General features: G+C 42.1%; 1 protein-coding gene across 1 annotated transcript; it reads right to left on the reverse strand.

The window, feature by feature from the left end:
- Positions 1-17,276: 17,276 nt before the first annotated feature.
- LOC147889681 (LRR receptor-like serine/threonine-protein kinase FEI 1) lies at positions 17,277-19,817 on the reverse strand (the record flags this gene model as incomplete). Its single annotated transcript, XM_087391289.1, has 2 exons — positions 17,277-19,478; positions 19,600-19,817. Coding segments are annotated over 2 exons (1,860 nt in total), but the record flags the coding sequence as incomplete, so codon positions are not given.
- Between the last annotated feature and the right edge of the window lie 995 nt (positions 19,818-20,812).

The following is a 20,812-nucleotide window of genomic DNA, read 5'->3' on the forward strand; positions in this document are numbered from 1 at the left end:
GTGAAAAAATGTTCGATGAGAGGAGAGAACATATGAACCAATAGATGAGTTCTTGACATGTACATTGTTGATTGCATTACGGACAAGGAAAATATTAGGGGCAAATTTTAGCCCAAGGCAAAGTATGTTGCTGAAGTCTCCCACTGTGTGAAGTGTCGAGCTTGCATCCTAGAATCCTTGCATAAATATAAAGTCCTTCAAAGATCTTGGACTTTATCTCTTGGAATCTTGGATATATATTACCCGAGACTTTTTTAGGGACTGACCACCCCTCTAATACAATTGGCTTTTCAATAGAACTTGAGTTAAGTAGTAGGGAGGTAGCAAGCTAAGGGTGTCCACTTCCGGACCACTTTTGGGTGAGTGTGACACCCGCTCGAGTGAAAATACAAAGGTTTTGCTTCGGTCTGCAATACCTCGATCGAGGTATTATTTCTAATGAAACTCACACACGAGGACAACCGAGCCAAGCCAATACCTCGATCGAGGTCCTAGAATTTTTTTCACCGAACCGAGCCTATACCTCGATCGAGGTCTCGTGGCATGCCACCTATACCTCGATCGAGGTATCGTGGCAAGCTAGCTATACCTCGATCGAGGTATTGTGGCAAGTCCACATACCTCGATCGAGGTATCGTGGATAGATGACTTCGATCATGTCAAATACCTCGATCGAGGTATGTGCCATCCGACAGGGCAGATGACATACCTCAATCGAGGTACCGTGGCAAGTCCAGAAACCTCGATCCTGGTATGGTGGACCGATGACTTGGCCGCATGTCCGATACCTCGATCGAGGTAGATGGACCGATGTGTATGGGGCATGTCGAATACCTCGATCGAGGTATCGAGGTATGATGGAGCGATGTGTATGTGGCATGTCAAATACCTCGATCGAGGTATCGTGGCATGTCTGTACCTCGATCGAGGTATGATGGATCCATATGTATGTGGCATGTGAAATACCTTGATCGAGATAGTGAAACCCTAAATTTTTGTATATAAAGAGAGGGACCCCCCTCATTCTTCATACCTCGATCGAGCTCCTCCTCATCGAAATTGATGGATTTGCGGGAGCTCAACAGAATTGCGGCAGCAACGGAGAACGACCGATGGACAACGACAGAGATAGACGGAGCAGGAGATTCCAGGTAAGGTTTTTTCAATGTAGCATTTGTTTTTTGCAAAAATTTATTCAAATTTTAGTTTATAGGAATATCTAATTTAATTATAAAATATTTCTAAATTTCAAATGCATTTTAAAGTTTTTTTAAATTATTTTTTGAATTACATAATTTTTTATTTAAAATGTGAAAATGTATATATTTTATTTTTTAAAATCATCTATTTAAAAAAAAGAGATTAAAGTTATTTTTTAAATTAGTGCTATTTTTATTTAAATTAAAAAACATTTAAATTTTATTTTTAAAAATCATCTTTTAAAAAAAAGAAAATAAGAGTGTAAGGTAGCTTTTATGTTATTTAAGTTAGTGAAGTTTTTATTTAAATGTCAAAAAAAATATTTTTTTGTTTTTTAAAATCATCTATTAAAAAAAAGATTAAAGTAGTTTTTATGTTAATTTTTAAATTACTGAAGTTTTGAATTAAATATAATGTTTAAAATTTATTTTTAGAAATCATCTATTAAAAAAAGAAAATAAGAGTTTAAAGTAGCTTTTATATTATTTTAGTTTATAGGAATATCTAATTTAATTATAAAATATTTCAAAATTTCAAATGCATTTTAAAGTTTTTTTTAATTACATAATTTTTAATTTAAAATGTGAAAATGTATATATTTTGTTTTTTAAAATCATCTATTTAAAAAAAGAGAGATTAAAGTAGTTTTTATGTTATTTTTCAAATTAGTGCTATTTTTATTTAAATAAAAAAATGTTTAAATTTTAGTTTTAAAAATCATCTTTAAAAAAAAAAAGAAAACAAGAGTTTAAGGTAGCTTTTATGTTATTTAAGTTAGTGAAGCTTTTATTTAAATGTCAAAAAGTATATATTTTGTTTTTTAAAATCATCTATTAAAATAAAGTAGTTTGCATATTATTTTTTAAATTAGTGAAGTTTTGAATTAAATATAACGTTTAAATTTTATTTTTAGAAATCATCTATTAAAAAAAAGAAAATAAGAGTTTAAAGTAGCTTTTATATTATTTTAGTTTATAGGAATATATAATTTAATTATAAAATATTTCAAAATTTCAAATGCATTTAAAAGTTTTTTTAATTATTTTTTTTAATTACATAATTTTTTATTTAAAATGTGAAAATGTATATATATATATATATATTTAAAAATCATCTATTTAAAAAAAGAGAGATTAAAGTAGTTTTTATGTTATTTTTCAAATTAGTGCTATTTTTATTTAAACAAAAAAACATTTAAATTATAGTTTTAAAACTCATCTTTAAAAAAAAAAGAAAAAAAGAGTTTAAGGTAGCTTTTATGTCATTTAAGTTATTTAAATGTCAAAAAGTATATATTTTGTTTTTTGAAATCATCTATTAAAAAGAAAAGAGATGAAAGTAGTTTGCACGTTATTTTTTAAATTAGTGAAGTTTTGAATTAAATATAATGTTTAAATTTTATTTTTAGAAATCATCTATTAAAAAAAGAAATTATTGCGGTGTGCGTTTATCTATCTTTATGTGGAATATTATAGATTATATAGTTGGTTAAGAGTTGTTTCATAATTTAGGTAGAGTAAGTAGGCTGAGTTAACAAGCTAGAGCAAGATGATCTAGTTAAGGCCTAGTCAAAAAGTTGTTTAGGGCTAGCTATTCCCAACTAGCTAGGAGCCAGTCATGCCAACCAATCGTTCAACAAATGCTCGAAGTCAAGCAATGACCATAACCTATCTCTATCCTATATATTCTATGCATTTCAAGATGCTATTCTACTTTAGTTTGGCATATGTTTAGAGGTGCAATTTGACTTCCACTTGCAATTATTGAGAGGTGCATTTGTCCACCTTCATGTGGAATATTCTAGGATGCAGGTCTTGCCTTGGTTTATATCTTTCAAGTTAGCATCTATTCCTTGTAGTCCATTTTAGTGTATTGTACATAACATTTTCTTTCTATCACTCAGTATCTTTACATCTCTCTTCCAAAAATACACCTCTACTACATACTTTGACATGCTAGTAGAGCCCATGGTAGTTTAGAGCCTCGAAAAATGGAGGGAGCATCTAGAACAAAAGCTATTTGCTATTAATTATAGCAAGGGTGGGTAGTATAGACAAGGAGAATGAGCTTGAAGAAATCAACTTTCTAAAGTAAATAACTTGTAAATAATTGTAAATACGAATTGAATTTCAACATAGCACTGTGGTAGGCATAGTCACACATTTGGCCCATCTACCGGTAGGTGCATAGGATGATCCCAACGACATCCTACCTCATCAAGGATTATGTAAATAGTTTTCATTATGTAAATAGATTATAAGTCATATTGAATAGAATATTATTTTCATTACCCAAATAGAATATTAATTTCCATGTGTTTTTTTTGTGCATGCGCTAGCCAATGCACAAGTTCTAACACCACTATTCGTATGCAGATAGCGATTTTGAGAGCTGAGATGAGGGCACTGCAGGATGCTAGGGCACCCCCTCACTTGGTTGCGAGTCTAGATTCAGTCATTGATGCTCTGGGTCGATTGGACACAATTGAGGACATTGCGGATACCTTTCAGGCACAGGATGAGGCAAAGATCACTGGTCATGGCTTGGATTGGAGAGCCATTCGAGAGGTTTGAGCATGAGTCACCTCACAGGCAGGCCTTAGAGGATATGTTTTGGGATGGTCACACTGAGGCGATGCAACCACGATCAGGGCTGCCCTTTCATATTTTACATTGTAGGCACCCCATCATAGCAGCACACATTTATCTGAGATATCTCGCTGTGAATGGTGGTCGATTGCCTCACAACCGTCAGATAGCTAGGTCATTTGCCATGCAGCTATATGCCGAGTTTGTGTTGGTCATCGGGTAGACTACCTGAGTACCCGTCCAGGATCAAGAGCGGGACATGGTAGGATGGGGTGTCAGGAGCGTCAGACTGCAGGTGTTCGGCGTCGACACAAGGCACCAGAGCTGCACACTATCCCTGCATCGGCATTGCGAGCTGTTGGAGGACGGATTAGCGGGGATGTTCATTCAATGGCATCATCCTTGCATGACATGGTCTCTACCCTATTGAGATCACTTTCGATTCCACCTCCCACATCTACACCACCTCCCACATCTACACCGCCTCAGCACGAGTTGGAGACTCGAGATGCACGAATTGGAGAGTTGGAGGCATTGTTGGCTGAGTCTAGGGACGAGGTTAGTTATTCTGATTATTTTAGTTTATTTTTTTGTTGCATGTTTTGAACTGAAGCTTTTTGGTTAATTCTCACCATGTACGCGACATGTTTGCATTGCAGGCACATCTATTGCGACAGGATATGGAGTCTCGTGTATGACGGTTGGAGGCAGATTTGGAGGAGCAAAGGATTCGGACATGCATAGCGTACCATCGAGCGGAGCACTATATTTTGTAGTTGAGACATATTAGTCGTGATCCATCTCGCCATAGGATCGACCCCAGTGTGGCCTTGTACCTTGCTCCTCTTGTAGATGTGCCGACTAGGACACCCATAGATGCACCAGTCATAGCCAAGCTTCCTACCACCACTTGCGTCCTTTGCCACGAGGAGTTTGACATCGTAGGGTGGTTTGGACTAGGGTGCGGCCACATCGTACATCTCCATTGCATGACCCGCCACATGGTGGCACGATCAGTGTGCCCTGTATGCTTTGCTGACATTGATGTGGCCACATACAGAGGACTAGGCACGGATGATCTATATCCTAGTCATCGTCATGCCAATGATTCATTTGCCCGCATGGTCTTGATAAAGCACTATAGGGAGGAGGCACAGAGAGCTTTGTTGCAGCAGAAGGGTGCTGATACGTCAGTGGTTGCAGCGTGTGTTCCGCAACGCTTCTCATATGGTGATTTCATGCCAGGTGACGAGGCACAAGCAGAGGAGGCACGCCGTATTGAGCAAGAGGCAGAGCTTTAGATATCATTGCAGTAGTGGGTGGAGTAGCAGCTTAGGCGGGGCCGAGACTAGCGTCTTCTACATGTAGAGATGATTACGTGCTGGATTTGAGGCATGAGTATTCGCAGATGCACGACTTTGGGAGCTGAGACGCACATACATAGAGGAGGCAAGGGAGGCAAAGATGGTAGCAGTGGCTCGTGCAGCATGCCCTCCTCTTCATCAGGATGAGGCTGGCCCATCTCATGCAGGAGATGAGGCTGGCCCATCTGGATCCGGCTTTTCCTAAGGGCACACAGCGAACGGTTGGGCAATGGGTCATACAAGAGCCACGTCAGAGAATGACTAGAGGATCATAAGTGGAGTTATCAGATTCTGATTCAGGATGATTGTTTAGGCTTCACACATATCTTGTTTAGGGATGCACTTCTGCACGATGATGATGATGATGTACACATTCATTTTGGTACTTTCATGATATTATTCTTACTTTTATGATGTATGAGCATCTTGGTACTTTCATGATGTTCTTCTTACTTTGTTTATCTCATTTTATAGTTTGTTCAAATCTAACATAAACATTTAAAATTAGGAGTATGATTTTGAATTTCAAATATCTCAATTTACACATCTAATACATAAGCTATTTCAAAAATAATGCCATGTGAAGTAATTGTAAACATTAAGCATTGAAAAAGTGTTCAAGTATAAGGTCTCTCTCTCTCTCTCTCTCTCGTGCTATGAACTTTATCATTTTGAATATCATATTGAATTTCATATATATCAATGCTTGCAATTATTACACTAAACCTAAGAGCTGTGCGAAGTTTCATGCCCACGTGCGTATTTAAAATTAGGAGTATGATTTTGAATTTCAGATATCTCAATTCACACATCTAATACATAGGGTATTTTAAAAATAATGTCGTGTGTCATAATTGTAAACATTAAGCATTGAAAAGGTGTTCAAGTATAAGCTCTCTCTCTCTCTCTCTCTCTCTCTCTCTCTCTCTCTCTCTCTTTCTAGAGCTCTCTTGTGCTATGAACTTTACCATTTTGAATATCATATTGAATTTTGTATATATCAATGCTTGTCATTTTTCATACGTAGTCACTAGTAGGGATTATACCTTCCATGTGGCACATACGAAATCAGTTGGAGACCAAATCTTGCGTGGATGTATGCATTATACCTTCCACGTGGCGCATACCAAATCAGTTGGAAACCAAATCTTGCATGGATGTACATCTAAGGTAGCCTAAGAGCCGTGCAAAGTTTAATCCCCTACAGATAAGTCCACATGCGTATATGGTTAGTACATGCACCATTTTTCATATGTAGTCACTAGTAGGGAGTGCTTGCAAAAATGTACGCATTATACCTTCCACGTGGCACATATCAAATCAGGTGGAGACCAAATCTTGCGTGGATGTACGTCTAGGGTAGCCTAAGAGCCATGCAAAGTTTCATCCCCAACAGGGTTTAGGGTTTAGGGTTTAGGGCTTTTTAGGATTTAGGGTTTAGGGTTTAGGGCTTAGTCGTGCTAGTAGGGATTGTAAAAATGTACGCATTATACCTTCCATGTGGCGCATACCAAATCAATTGGAGACCAAATCTTGCATGGATATACATCTAGGGTAGCCTAAGAGCCATGCAAAGTTTAATCCCCAACAGATAATTCCACACGTGTATTTCGTTAGTACGTGCACCATTTTTCATACGTAGTCGTGCTAGTAGGGATTGTAAAAATGTACGCATTATACCTTCCACATGGCGCATACCAAATCAGTTGGAGACCAAATCTTGCATGGATGTATGTCTGGGGTAGACTAAGAGCTATGCAAAGTTTAATCCCCAACAGATAAGCCCACATGCCTATTTGGTTAGTACGTGCACCATTTTTCATACGTAGTTGTGCTAGTAGGGATTGTAAAAATGTACGCATTATACCTTCCATGTGGCGCATACCAAATCAGTTGGAGACCAAATCTTGCATGGATGTATGTCTAGGGTAGACTAAGAGCCATGCGAAGTTTTATCCCCAACAGATAAGTCCACATGCGTATTTGGTTAGTACGTGCGCCATTTTTCATACGTAGTCGTGCTAGTAGGGATTGTAAAAATGTATGCATTATACCTTCCACGTGGTGCATACCAAATCAGTTGGAGACCAAATCTTGCGTGCATGTACGTCTAGGGTATCCTAAGAGCTGTGCGATGTTTCATCCCCAATAGATAAGTCCACATGTGTATTTCGTTAGTATGTGCGTCATTTTTCATACCTAGTCATGCTAGTAGGGATTCTAAAAATGTACGCATTATACCTTCCACGTGGCGCATACCAAATCAGTTGGAGACCAAATCTTGCGTGGATGTACGTCTAGGGTAGCCTAAGAGCCGTGCAAAGTTTAATCCCCAACAGATAAGTTCACATGCCTATTTGGTTAGTACGTGCACCATTTTTCATACATAGTCGTGCTAGTAGGGATTGTAAAAATGTACGCATTATACCTTCCATGTGGCACATACCAAATCAGTTGGAGACCAAATCTTCTGTGGATGTATGTCTAGGGTAGCCTACGAGCCATGCCAAGTTTCATCCCCAACAGATAAGTTGCATATCTAGTTAGTACGTGCACCATTTTTCATACGTAGTCGTGCTAGTAGGGATTGTAAAAATGTACGCATTATACCTTCCACATGGCGCATACCAAATCACTTGGAGACCAAATCTTGCGTGGATGTATGTCTAGGGTAGCCTAAGATCCGTGCAAAGTTTCATCCCCAACACATAAGTCCACACGCGTATCTCGTTAGTACGTGCGCCATTTTTCATACGTAGTCGTGCTAGTAGGGATTGTAAAAATGTACACATTATACCTTCCATGTGGCGCATACCAAATCCGTTGGAGACCAAATCTTGGGTGGATGTACGTCTAGGGTAGTCTAAGAGCCGTGCAAAGTTTAATCCCCAACAGATAAGTCCACATGCCTATTTGGTTAGTACGTGCACCATTTTTCATACGTAGTCGTGCTAGTAGGGATTGTAAAAATGTACGCATTATACCTTCCACGTGGCACATACCAAATCAGTTGGAGACTAAATCTTGTGTGGATGTATGTCTAGGGTAGCCTAAGAGTCGTGCGAAGTTTCATCCCCAACAAATAAGTCCACATGCGTATTTCATTAGTACGTGCACCATTTTTCATACATAGTCATGCTAGTAGGGATTGTAAAAATGTACGCATTATACCTTCCACGTGGCGCATACCAAATCAGTTCAAGACCAAATCTTGCGTGGATGTATGTCTAGGGTAGCCTAAGAGCCGTGCAAAGTTTAATCCCCAACAGATAAGTCCACATGTGTATTTGGTTAGTATGTGCACCATTTTTCATACGTAGTCGTGCTAGTAGGGATTTTAAAAATGTACGCATTATACCTTCCACATGGCGCATACCAAATCAGTTGGAGACCAAATCTTGCGTGGATGTATGTCTAGGGTAGCCTAAGAGCCGTGCGAAGTTTCATCCCCAACAGATAAGTCCACATGTGTATTTGGTTAGTACGTGCACCATTTTTCATACATAGCCATGCTAGTAGGGATTGTAAAAATGTATGCATTATACCTTCCACGTGGCGCATACCGAATCAGTTGGAGACCAAAACTTGTGGGGATGTATGTCTAGGGTATCGTAAGATCCGTGCGAAGTTTCATCCCCAACAGGTAAGTCCACATGCGTATTTTGTTAGTATGTGCGCCATTTTTCATACGTAGTCGTGCTAGTAGGGATTGTAAAAATGTACACATTATACCTTCCACGTGGTGCATACCAAATCAGTTGGAGACTAAATCTTGTGTGGATGTACATCTAGGGTAGCCTAAGAGCCGTGCAAAGTTTAATCCCCAACAGATAAGTCCACATGCGTATTTGGTTAGTACCTTGCATCATTTTTCATACATAGTTGTGCTAGTAAGGATTGTAAAAATGTACACATTATACCTTCCACATGGCACATACCAGATTAGTTGGAGACCAAATCTTGTGTGGATGTATGTCTAGGGTAGCCTAAGAGCCGTGTGAAGTTTCATCCCCAACAGATAAGTCCAGATGTGTATTTGGTTAGTATGTGTGCCATTTTTCATATGTAGTCGTGCTAGTAGGGACCAACAGATAAGTCCACACACGTATTTCATTAGTACGTGCGCGAATTTTCTTAGTCGCGTTTTAAGAATGTCCTAAAGCACAAAACACAATTACAACATTACTACTAATAAACAATTTTTTGTTTTACAAAAACAACAAATCCCATTGAGAAGACAATGGACATCATGTATAAAATAGAATCTAATACAATGATGTGTATGAATGTGTATACAACCATCATAGTGAAATACAAAATATGAGTCCATGAAAATTACAATGGTACGGTCACACAGTGAGCCTATACATATCGAATACAAAAATATGTAATCAAGTAGTGATACCCAATAAAAATCAATCTGATCAACTGATGATCCCAAAAAATATGATATGTAATGTGATACTCCTCAGGATCGGCTCTCATGCTAATAGTTGCAAGTATGCTCTCGTGATCTGCCACTGCAAGGCGCCATCGTGGAGTGGATGTCGCCTTGCGAGTGCGAACATGACTCAAAGTAATCTTGATCGCAACAACAAGATGAGAATAGATGTATGCCTCCTGATCTGGCATGTACTCCTGGAACTCGATATAGCGACCACGCCTCTGTATTTGCTAAAAATAGTGGCCACCTACGATCATGCTATGAGCATTGAAGTGCATCCCATGCCCATCCACTGTATCCTCATTCAGCACACTCTTCACCATAGAGCATCGCAACAAGTAATAATCCACACCCTCCTCATTTCCCTCCGAAGCAATAACCGCAAAGATATCACCAATACGCAACATATCTGTAGGCTGGTCATAATCTCTAAAGGAACTCAATCCTGCATCCTGATCATCATGTACCTCCTCCCAAGGCTGGAAGGGAGAAAGCACTCACTGTGCCCATGGATCGGCCCATGGTGTCATGGAGCACCCTCCCCAATCATCATCAATGCATGCAGAGCAAAAACATGCAAACCGTCGAGAAAAGATCGCGGGGTGAGACTCACCTATGCTCCTAATGGAATGGAAATCAAGAGTGCTAGACACTGAACGACAATCAAAAGGCCTAGACCGATCAAGACTCCCAATGTCCACGCGCCAAAAATACCGGCTCACCACCCTATCGTCATGCAACTGAAACAAGGAGATAGCACTAGTGGATAAGTACTGGCTGCACCACCGCACCACATCATGTGCATCCTTGAAGCGATCGGCACTGTGACGCAACTGGTATCAACGCAAAGCATGCTTCACGCAAGCACCTGCACCATCGTGCTCTCCCTTACCGTGCCCTGTCTCGAAGTAGCTCCATGTGATCGGAATGCCTGTCTCACAGTGCCATCTGTAGAACCAATAAAACTATCTAGTAGATTTGAACTGACCACCACAGCCGTCTGACCAGATCCAGTGCCGCTTCCATGTGACACCATGATCCCTCAAGAAACTATCATGCAAAGTGAAGCAATGCTGCACGAAACGGGCATCATGCGATCGATCATCACTAATGTAGAAGTGATACTCTCGCACAATGGCGCGTGAGTCCATGGTGCTATCAATGCCATCCACATGAGCCTGTGCATGACGATAGCTAATGTGCACAAATATAGCAACCTGCAATATGGCATTGAAAAAAAATAAGACTATTGAAATAATTCAATATAATGAGACCATAAAAAAACCAATAACTCAATCACACGCCACCTGTTCAGAGAAATAATACTCCGATTGAATCTCATGCTGTGGTGCAAAGGTATAATTCTCCGCAAAGTCCACCACTCAGACAACCACCCCTACAGGAAATGTCCTCAAACATGCACGGAATTGACGATCCTCCCACTTCGCAGTGTGCGAGTGGCGTATGTCGCGGTACAGCTTCCCTCGAAAACTGTCAATGAATACAACATGTGGTGTCTCCTTCCCCACAAGCTGCAACCTCCTCGACTATGCATCACCATCTAATGTCAAGGTACTGTACTCATACTGTTGCCAACGAACCATCTGCACATCACAAGTATCTAGTGCAACTCGTGGCACTCTAGCAAAGTCACCACACAAAGTACACCTGCCTTCCACACAATCAAGGGAGTGGAAATCGCCATCTCGTGTACACAATATGGAATGAATGAAGTCACGAGGGCTAGTAGGAACCACTCTCCTATGACCATCAAGGGAACGGAATATGTCATACATCAATCCAAAATCCACATGGTAGTGACAACATCATGTGTCACGCTCCTGAGAGCATCGCACAAACCATGGCCTGCATTGCTCAAATGACCTCTGCCCAATCCTGAACTCCAGGTGCGCCTCTACAGACTGAGTGTACAACTCAGTCTGGGTACACTCCAGAAAACATGCACCATGCTCAATGTACACACCGCGTGACACCCTCTTCTGCAATGCCTTCTTGAACACCGGGGATGCTCTGCAATGCTCCTCCCAAAACTGTTGTATGAAGGACCTAGTGGAATCATCCAACAATCGATCGCTGCGAGGTGCACGACCACTCGAAGCCCAAAGAGCATCAGTCTCACTATCCTCTAGACTCTACCTCCTAATCATGCATGCTCACAATGTGGCCGGTGCAATTTGAAGAAGACGTGAAGCGGTACGCACGTGGCCTATCATATGAGGTCTACTAATGGCAGCCACAATAGCACGACGTGCTGCCAAGGCATCACTGGAGTTCCTATGCTTAATAGAAGCATAGGAACGTCGAACACTGCTAAGGACCTCACTACATACAACCCTATCTCTACGTGCACCAAGACCAGCAAGCCTCCTACACTCTACCAAGTCAAGGTGATCAATCAGGGATGTGAAAAGAGCAGGCTGCGAAGCTGGAATGAGGTCACTAAAAACAGACTGCACAATCTTGCTAGTACGACGACGGATAGTGGACTTCGGCAAGTCACGTCGTGAAACAACACTGTTGCTGCAAGGTGGGGCAAGGGGATCAATGGGAGATGGTAGGGTGGAGGGGGGAGGGAGGCGCCAAGGGGAAGGGGGGGAGGGGGAGGGGGAGGGGGGAGGGTGGAGGGGGAAGAGGTAGAGGTGGAGGCCAAAATGTAGGTGGCTAGGGGAAGGGTGGAGGCTGGAGGTAAGGGAGCAGATGAGGATGTGGAGGGGGGGACAATGGAGGTGGGGGTGGGGGTGGGGTTGGGGGTGGGGGTGGAGGTGGAGGTGGAGGTGGAGGTGGGATGTAGAGGTGGAGGTGGATCGGTGGTGGTAGCACGAGCTCTAGCTCTAAAGGCTCTCTTGCACTCATGAGCCTTCCGCTTGCGCTCTTTGTCAATGAGATTTGGGGGGAGGGGGGGGTTCCTACATCTTTCATGTCTACTAGCTCTACAGCTTTGAGAACCCATTCTCAATGAAAGTAGGATGGAAGCTGTGACAAAGTGATGGGGAGGCAAGAATGGCTAAGAATGGGTGAAATGAACCAAAACGTGGTGTCTTATAGAGAGCCTCAACTCATCCACTAGATTGCTCTTGATTATTATTGGTGGAGAAGGTGCTAAGAACTAATTGGCTGGAATCCAATGTTAATTTCGAATATTTGCATCGTTTGATTTTATTCCAGTTTTGTACCTCCAAATACCTCGATCGTGGTCATAAACCTTGATCGAGGTATGATATGCCTAGTCATATACCTCGATCGAGGTATTCAATGCCTCACGCAGGTCATAAACCTCAATCGAGGTACTCTATGCCCCACCGTCATATACCTCGATCAAGGTATTCTATGCCTCACACAAGTCATAAACCTCGATTGAGGTATTCTATGCCTCGCGCACATCATGCTCAAATCACATGCATGTATAACTTACCATGATGTGGCTCACCATGATCATGATGTGTATACATGTGGCTGATGTGGCACCATGCATGGTCATGATGTGACAATATGGTGTGGAATATATGAGTCTCTTCCATGACGTGGAAATGTGATGTGGCATGATGAGTTGGCATTCATGAGGTGGTAGATTGACATGGCAAATTGAGGTGGAGGGATTGGTGATGTGGCAAGGTTGACGAGGTATGCCAAGGTGGCAAGGTGTGATGACATGTCTCCAAGAGTTCCTATGATGTGGAATGATGAGGTGGCACATGTGGCAGCACGTGTGGCAATGTAAGGTGACATGGCAAGGAGTGATGTCACATCTCCTTGATGACATGGCACCATGTGGTCTAACAATGTGGCATGGTTGCAAGGCGAAAATAGATGACTCAACCTCCTGCATGGGCAGCATGCACACCCCAAAGGCTTGCCACTAGGGTCGGTGATCTCTCGGTGATGCTCCTAGCCTACCTCACCAAGCCTAATACCAAGCCTACCTTGTCTTGGTATTAGGCTTGGGTGGCCCTTTTTCCCCCACAAAAGGGAGATTTCAATCTTGGAGGCCATATCGTACATTTCCCTTACTCAAATTTAACAAAATTTTTTTCCTCTTATTCATCATGTGGAGGACTAAAAATATTGACATTTTTGAAATGTTTGGTCATGTTTGAGAATTACTAGATTTATTTTTAACATTCTTTGTTGATCCTCTAAGGAGTAAAAGTAAAAATTAAACTTCAATCTTGAAGTTCCTAAATCTAACCGTTGGATTTGGGATTTGATGATTCAACCACACACCCTTATGTGCCTACTAACCTTCCACTGAATTGGATTTGCTTAATTATTCAAAATACTAAAAAAATGTGGTGTGCTACTAAAATGCATGTATTTTATGACTTTATTTATTATAAATAATTATTTATAATTAGATAAATCATTCAAAAAATTACCAATAAATCAAGTTAAGCTCTACATAATGTAAAGAGACCACCTACAAACTTTCAATAACATTTAATCTAAAATGAGTGAGAAATTTAGAATTTAATATGACACTCTATGTTCGTGACAAAGGTGTGACTGCCCTGGAACCATGCCGTGTGGCACAAAGAAATTTTTTGTGTGTGCATCAAATTTTCGATTAGACTATACAATTGTGTGCACAATAGCATGTGTGATGTTGTGTCTAAAGACTTCAAAGACTAGATCCATAGGGAAGTAGGTGAGATTTGCATTTTTGTGTGCTAAAAAGCTTGTTTTTCCACCTCCTAAGGATTGGGGAGTGAACAAAAAGTGGACACCCTTAGCTTGCTACTTCCCAGTAAATTGCCTTCTTTGAAAAAAAATAAATTTGTCTATGTATTAAGGTGGGCTAATTTTTAGATCCTCAAATTTGATAAATTCGCCCTAAAAGTGGTAGCAGGGCTAGTATTTATAACTCAATATGGGGAAAGATTCGCCCATTGACCTACACTATCATAATCTTGTTCCCTCCTTGTTTTTTACCCAATTTACAAATCAAAGAAGAACCTCAATAGATCTTGTATGCCCCTTGTATACTTGATAAAAATGGATCAATAGAATTCAAGCCTATCGGGTTTAAACTAAAGGCAAAAGATGTGGTTAAAATGTATCATTTGCCAATAGCATTGACCAGAATGCTGATAGAGACAAGAAGCATATGGATATTTTTTGGCTTGCAAATTCAAACTTGTATGTAAGCTAAAGAAGGCTCTGTACGAGGCTGAAACAGGCCCCAAGAGCATGGTACCAACGAATAGACAAATTCTTTCATAAATTAAACTTCAAAAGATATGCCTCAGATGCTAACTTGTATGTATATAGGAAAGGTGGAAAATCTACTATTATTGTTCTATATGTGGATGATCTCCTTATTACAGGTGACTATGAAGACATGATCCAGTAGACTAGAAAGGCATTAAGCACAAAGTTTGAGATGATAGACTTAGGCTTGATGCACTACTATTTGGGGATTGAAGTCTGGCAAGAGCCAAGGCAAGATCTTCATCCCTCACAATAGAAATATGCAAGGGAGATCTTGAAGGCATTTGGTATGTCCGAGTGCAAGGAGATAGCTACACCTATGGAGGTAAAAGTGAGGCTATCTATGGAGGTTGCCTCACCACCAGCAGACATTGAGAGGTACAAGAAGTTGGTCGGCAGTCTCATCTATCTGAGCAACACCAAACCGGACATCAGTTTTGCTGTTGGCGTTTTGAGCAAGTTCTCCAATAAGCCCCGAGAGAATCATTGGAATGCAGGGATGCGGGTGTTGGAGGTGGCAATGAATCAAGATTGGGGTGGCAACTAGCAAGTAGTGGAGCGGGGCATGAATGAGCAAGAAGATCATGAAGCTACATTGTGCAATGGGATCTAGTTGACAAGAAGCCACACATCCTTTAAAAGACATGACAATGATGAATTGAGGGTTGGAGCTAGAGTTAGGGCTAGAGCTACAGTGTAGAGAATTGTACTAGATGGTGTACGCACAACATAGCACAAAACTTAGGCTATTTGTAACTGGGATATGAATCAATAATCAAATATAAATAAAGTAGAAATGAAAACACATGTATTGATCATCAAATTTAAATAATGCATTCACAATTTGCCCTCCATGTGAAATCGTTAAATCATGCCAAATGGTGCTCCTAAAAGTTGAATGTTAAATTATGTGCCTTAACAAATACAAGTCAATATTATTGATGGTTTCGAGCCTTAGTTTATGTGGACCTTTTTTGAAGTATATGTTCATGATTTATACTTGTAATTTCTCATATTTCAATGCAATACATTATCTAAGGTACGTCAACAAAGCATTTGTATCAAGCTTAAGATAGTAAATAAGTGGTGCTTTGATGTTAAATGTGGGCTATCAATTTAGACACGAACATGGTTGCCATAATTCAATCTACATGTTTGTAATTATGACTCACAATGCGCCATTAAAAAATTAAACAAATCGTACCAACCTTCCACTAGGAAGAACTATCTATTGGCTTGTGTTTATGGTTTGAAAAGAGTGTTTTGTTTGTACTATCGTATTGAGTTGTATATCAATACTAAAAATATCAAGCAGGTAAGAACAACTTTATAGATCTATCAACACTAAAATTACTCATAATGTTAGCTTTGAGATAGAGAAATCATTCATGCAACTTTATAGGGAGCAAAGTTTATGCCTAGATCAAAGCCAATGAAAAGAATAAGATGATAGTTCAAATGTACATTAATGCATGTGTAGTTTTCCCCCCCTTTGAAATATTTATGAAAATGGGAGAGTTTGAATACATCCAAACCTCAAGATAAAAAGAAGAAAGTGTAAGAAAGAAAAAAGTGTGAGGTACCTAAAAAGGAGCGAATAATAGTGGACATGCTGCTGGGCTCCCCCACAAGAAGAAAAGAGCTCACTACTTCATGGCATGTTGGCAAGAAGGCATACATTATGCGTGGCGAGAATATTTGCGGCATGCTTTTTCTAAGAATAACAAGTAAAACAAGTGTTGTTTCTCTCTTTTCCCTTTGAAGAAAATCGTGATGTATTAAATTTCTTAGAGAATCTTTGCAATGAGAATGATTTACCCAAAAGCAATCTTTTTGCCTTATTGACAATGTGAACTCCTTGTCAACAATGTGAATTTTATGTGAAATCCTTGTCCACAAGGAGGGCACTCATTTAAAAGTGTGATACTATTTAAGGGAGGTTCTTTTGTGATCTTACCGCAATGTTTACAAATTCATTAGATGGTAACCAAGAGCTAGCATGTCATAGAAGAACATATATACATTGTTTAAGGAAAGAAAAAAAGAATACCTATGGGCACTATCTCATGGTCTAGATAAATAAGAGCAATTTAAGAATGCTGCACTCGAGAGAACTTGCCATTCTAAATACAATAAGTTTACTATGGGATTCAAAAAGAGGATAATAGATGAATAATCAAAGTATTGTGCATTCAAATGTGCACTAAAAGGGTAGTACTAATAAAGATTAAGAGACGATTTCATAGATTCAAACTAAATTTGAAAGTGAGAAGGGGTTTCTCTCCAACGTGAAGCTCTCATTAAAAAGATGATGGAATTTAGGAGGTTATGCACTGACCCAAAACAGCCTGGGAATAATTATTGTTTGACATGAAACAAGACCAAACATTTTCTCATGTATGGATCTATTTAATGAAAAATAATCCAAGAAATCAATGGAAAGGTTGACTATTCATCTCTTTTTGTTTACACTCACCTTTTGAATTTCAATACTCAACAAAGAGGTCACACATTATGAGGTACAAGGAAGGATTAGGGGGCGGAAACGCTCCCTAAAAGAATAAGTTTTGTTTGGTAAATCAAACGTTATAGGTCTCTACACTCACTCCTAATCTTTTACATGTTGGGAGACGAGCAGCTTCTGTAAAGCTCAAAGACAAGCAGCTTCTGTCAAGCTGAAACCTTAATAAACAATCTTTACAGAGTTCGACAAAGAAAAATGAACCCCGAGGAACAGGCCTCACTGTATGCCTCCTGCTGCCGACAGGAGAACTGAGAAGAAATGTGAATCTCTGTGTACAATTTACTTTGCGGCGATGGCTTCTCCCATTCACTGTATCTGCAATTTATACACACGTGCACTCGCGAGCTGCTGGCCATCGGAATGAGGAACGCGAGTTCAAACAATGTGGGTAACTTTCCTTTCTTTTGTTTGAAAATGCAATCTCTGATTGTGAGAAACACAGGATCATCTACATCCAGCTGCAGCATCGTCCCTCGATTTTGATGTTGTTTTACGATAGAAGCGGCTTATCCACGCTCGGTCCAGGGCTTCTTAGAGGCGAGGCACTCCCTCCCAGCCCTTCGATAATTGAAGCAACCTCAGACATCGTTGGCCTTTGCGCTGGCTGCTCGCTCAAGCATAGAATTGCAAGCTTGAGCGCTCTGTCAAGATAATCCTGGAACGCGCAAGTCTCCACTACGAGCGGGTCCAACACTTCCTTTCCTCGGCCATCTTTCTGCAGCCTTATCACCCAGCTTACTAAATTCAATTCCCTGTCCCCGATGTACGAAACCGGCTTCTTTCCTGTGAGGAGCTCCAGAAAAACCACCCCGAACGCGTACACGTCCGTCTTTTCTGTGTACTTCCTGCTCGACCTGAGTTCTGGCGGTGTGTAACCGGGAGTCTCAACAAATGACGACTTGCCGGATGTAATTCCAACCAGCCCATAATCTGCGACCAGAGGTAACATATCATCATCCAACAGGACGTTCGTGGACTTCAAGTCCTTGTGGAGAAGTCGCAGATTGCATCCCCGGTGCAAGAATGCGAGCGCTTGAGCTATACCCAGAGCGATTAGATGGCGTTTCGACCAGTCTGGCAGAATCACAGATTCGGTGTTCCTGTGTAGTAAATCGTAGAGCGTACCCCTGGGCATAAGATCGTAGAGAATGACCTTCTCCGCAGGGTTGGAATAATAGCCTCTGATGGGAAGGAGATTCCTGAACTTGGCCGATTCCAGGATTTCTATCTCTCGTTCGAACGTGAATTGAGAAATGGGATTCCTGAAAACCTTGACGGCCAACTGACTTCCCCCTGGGAGCGTGGATCTAAAAACGGTTGCAAATCGACCCTTACCTAGAACATGAGCTGTGTCGTAATACCCTGCACGCGATACAATCTCCTCATAGGTGTATCTGAAGTTCTTAATGTACATCTGGAGCTTTGACTTCCGTAGATTATCTGAGAGGTCTGGACTGAACCGGTTTTGGATTTGAACCGTCTCCCTCTTGCGCCTCGGCACAAAGATAACCAGCACAAAGATCAGGAGAGATAACCCAACCGCACCCGCCACAACGCTAACGATGATCTTCACCTTTCGGCTTATTCCGTGTGAGCTACCACGCGGAGGCGGAGGCGGTGTCTTTTGTGTAGGACGCCCTGGCGGGGGTGATCTCCGAAGCGGTGGGGAGCTGCAACGGGTTAGCGGCCCTCCGCACAGATGAGAATTGCCCAGAAATGAGGCAGCCGAAAAGTTGGACAACACCCCACTCATAGGCACCTGCCCAGACAAATTGTTGTAGGACAGGTTCAAAGATTTTAGGGACGACAACTTCCCAAGATCTGGGCTAATGCTTCCAGACAGATTGTTGTGCTGAAGGTCGAGAGTTTGAAGCGAAGACATGTTGCCCATGTCAGCAGGGATGCTCCCATTGAGATTATTGTAGGAGAGGTCGAGATTCGTTAGATTCTCCAGCTCGCCGAGTTGTGGAGGCAGCTGGCCGCTGAGTTTGTTACCTGATAGGAGCAATTCATGAAGGTCTTTCAATGCGCCCAAAGAGGGAGGGATTTCCCCTTCGAGATCGTTCTCTTGCAGCTGCAAATGCACCAGCCGACGTAGATTGCCGAGTTGCTGAGGGATGGTACCATTCAGCCTGTTCCATCCAGCGTAGATAGAAGAAATTCCCCTAAGGTAGATGAAATCTGGGGGGATGGATCCCGTGAGCCAGTTGTGCTCAATAGCGAGATATTTGAGATGAGGAAGCATTCCAATACCAGGGGGAATTTCTCCCGAAAGGGTGTTGTTCTCGAGCAGCAGAAACCGTAGGTTGCCCGCCGACGCCAGGCTCTGCGGAATGCTCCCATTGAAAAAGTTGTGGCGCAGCTCGAGGGTCCGGAGGTTGGGGAGGGATCCAAGCTGCTCGGGGATGAGGCCTTGCAGCTGGTTGAATCCGAGCTTGAGATCCACGAGTTGTTGGAGGTTGGCGAGGGTGTCACCGGGGAGGGGACCAGAGAAGGAGTTGTGGGAGAGGTCGAGGGAGCGGAGGTTGACGAGGGCAGCGATGTCGGGGGGGATGGAGCCAAGGAGCTGGTTGTGGGAGAGGGAGAGGAGTTGGAGGTGAGGGAGGGAGGCGATGGAGGGGGAGAGGGAGCCAGAGAGGTGGAAACCGGAGAGGTTCAAGGAGGAGACGGAGGAGTTGAGGCAAGAGACGGCGGTCCAGGAGCAAGGGGAGGAGGGGGAGAAGGGCTGCCAGTCGGAGAGGCGGTGGAGGGGGTCAAGGAAGGAGGATTTGAGGAAGAGGAGGGCGGCACGTTCAGAGGAGAGGGAGGAGGAGGAGGGAGGGAGCAAGAGCAGGAGGAGAGGAAGCCATAGCCAAAGGCAAAAGGGAGGAGGGTGGCGGAGCTTCAACATGGCGGAGCTTGATAACGCTCCGCCCGCGACGAAGTTGATGAAGAGCTTTTGTGCCTCACAGGCCAGACATAATAATAAGAGACAGGCCCTTTGTGGTTCTACGGTTTTAGTATTTTTTTACCCCCCCTGAACAGTCAACGCTCCCCACTTTCAAGTTTCTACCACCCTTCTTTGACTGTCTCCTCGCTGCCGCCACGTCTTCCCTCCTTCCACCGCCCACGTACTTCCTGTCTACTGGTCTGCAGCCCAGATCTGAACCCGCCCTGCCACGTCGCCGCCACCTCCCAGCCCCCTGCCTTCCATGTCACCTCTCTCCCATCGCCACGACCGCGCACACGCCAATCACCTCGTGCGCCCGCGTCCAAATCTGCCACGCAAGCACACGCCCCTTTCTCGTGCGCAGTAATTTGCCACTTCAGCTCATCCAAAGCTCACACCTGCCAAGTTGGCACACGCCCCCTCACTTTGCTCGCGCCTGATCAGAGAGTCCCACACCCGACGTGGATAGTCACGTCCTCACACGTCCCTTTCATTGGCCACGTCGGCCCGGAGAAGCTCTGCTGGCTGGCTCTATCA

Source organism: Dipteris shenzhenensis, chromosome 20, assembly GCF_047967505.1.
Source record: "Dipteris shenzhenensis isolate YYH24624 ecotype China chromosome 20, Dip_SZ_1.0, whole genome shotgun sequence".
NCBI classification, from domain to species: domain Eukaryota; kingdom Viridiplantae; phylum Streptophyta; class Polypodiopsida; order Gleicheniales; family Dipteridaceae; genus Dipteris; species Dipteris shenzhenensis.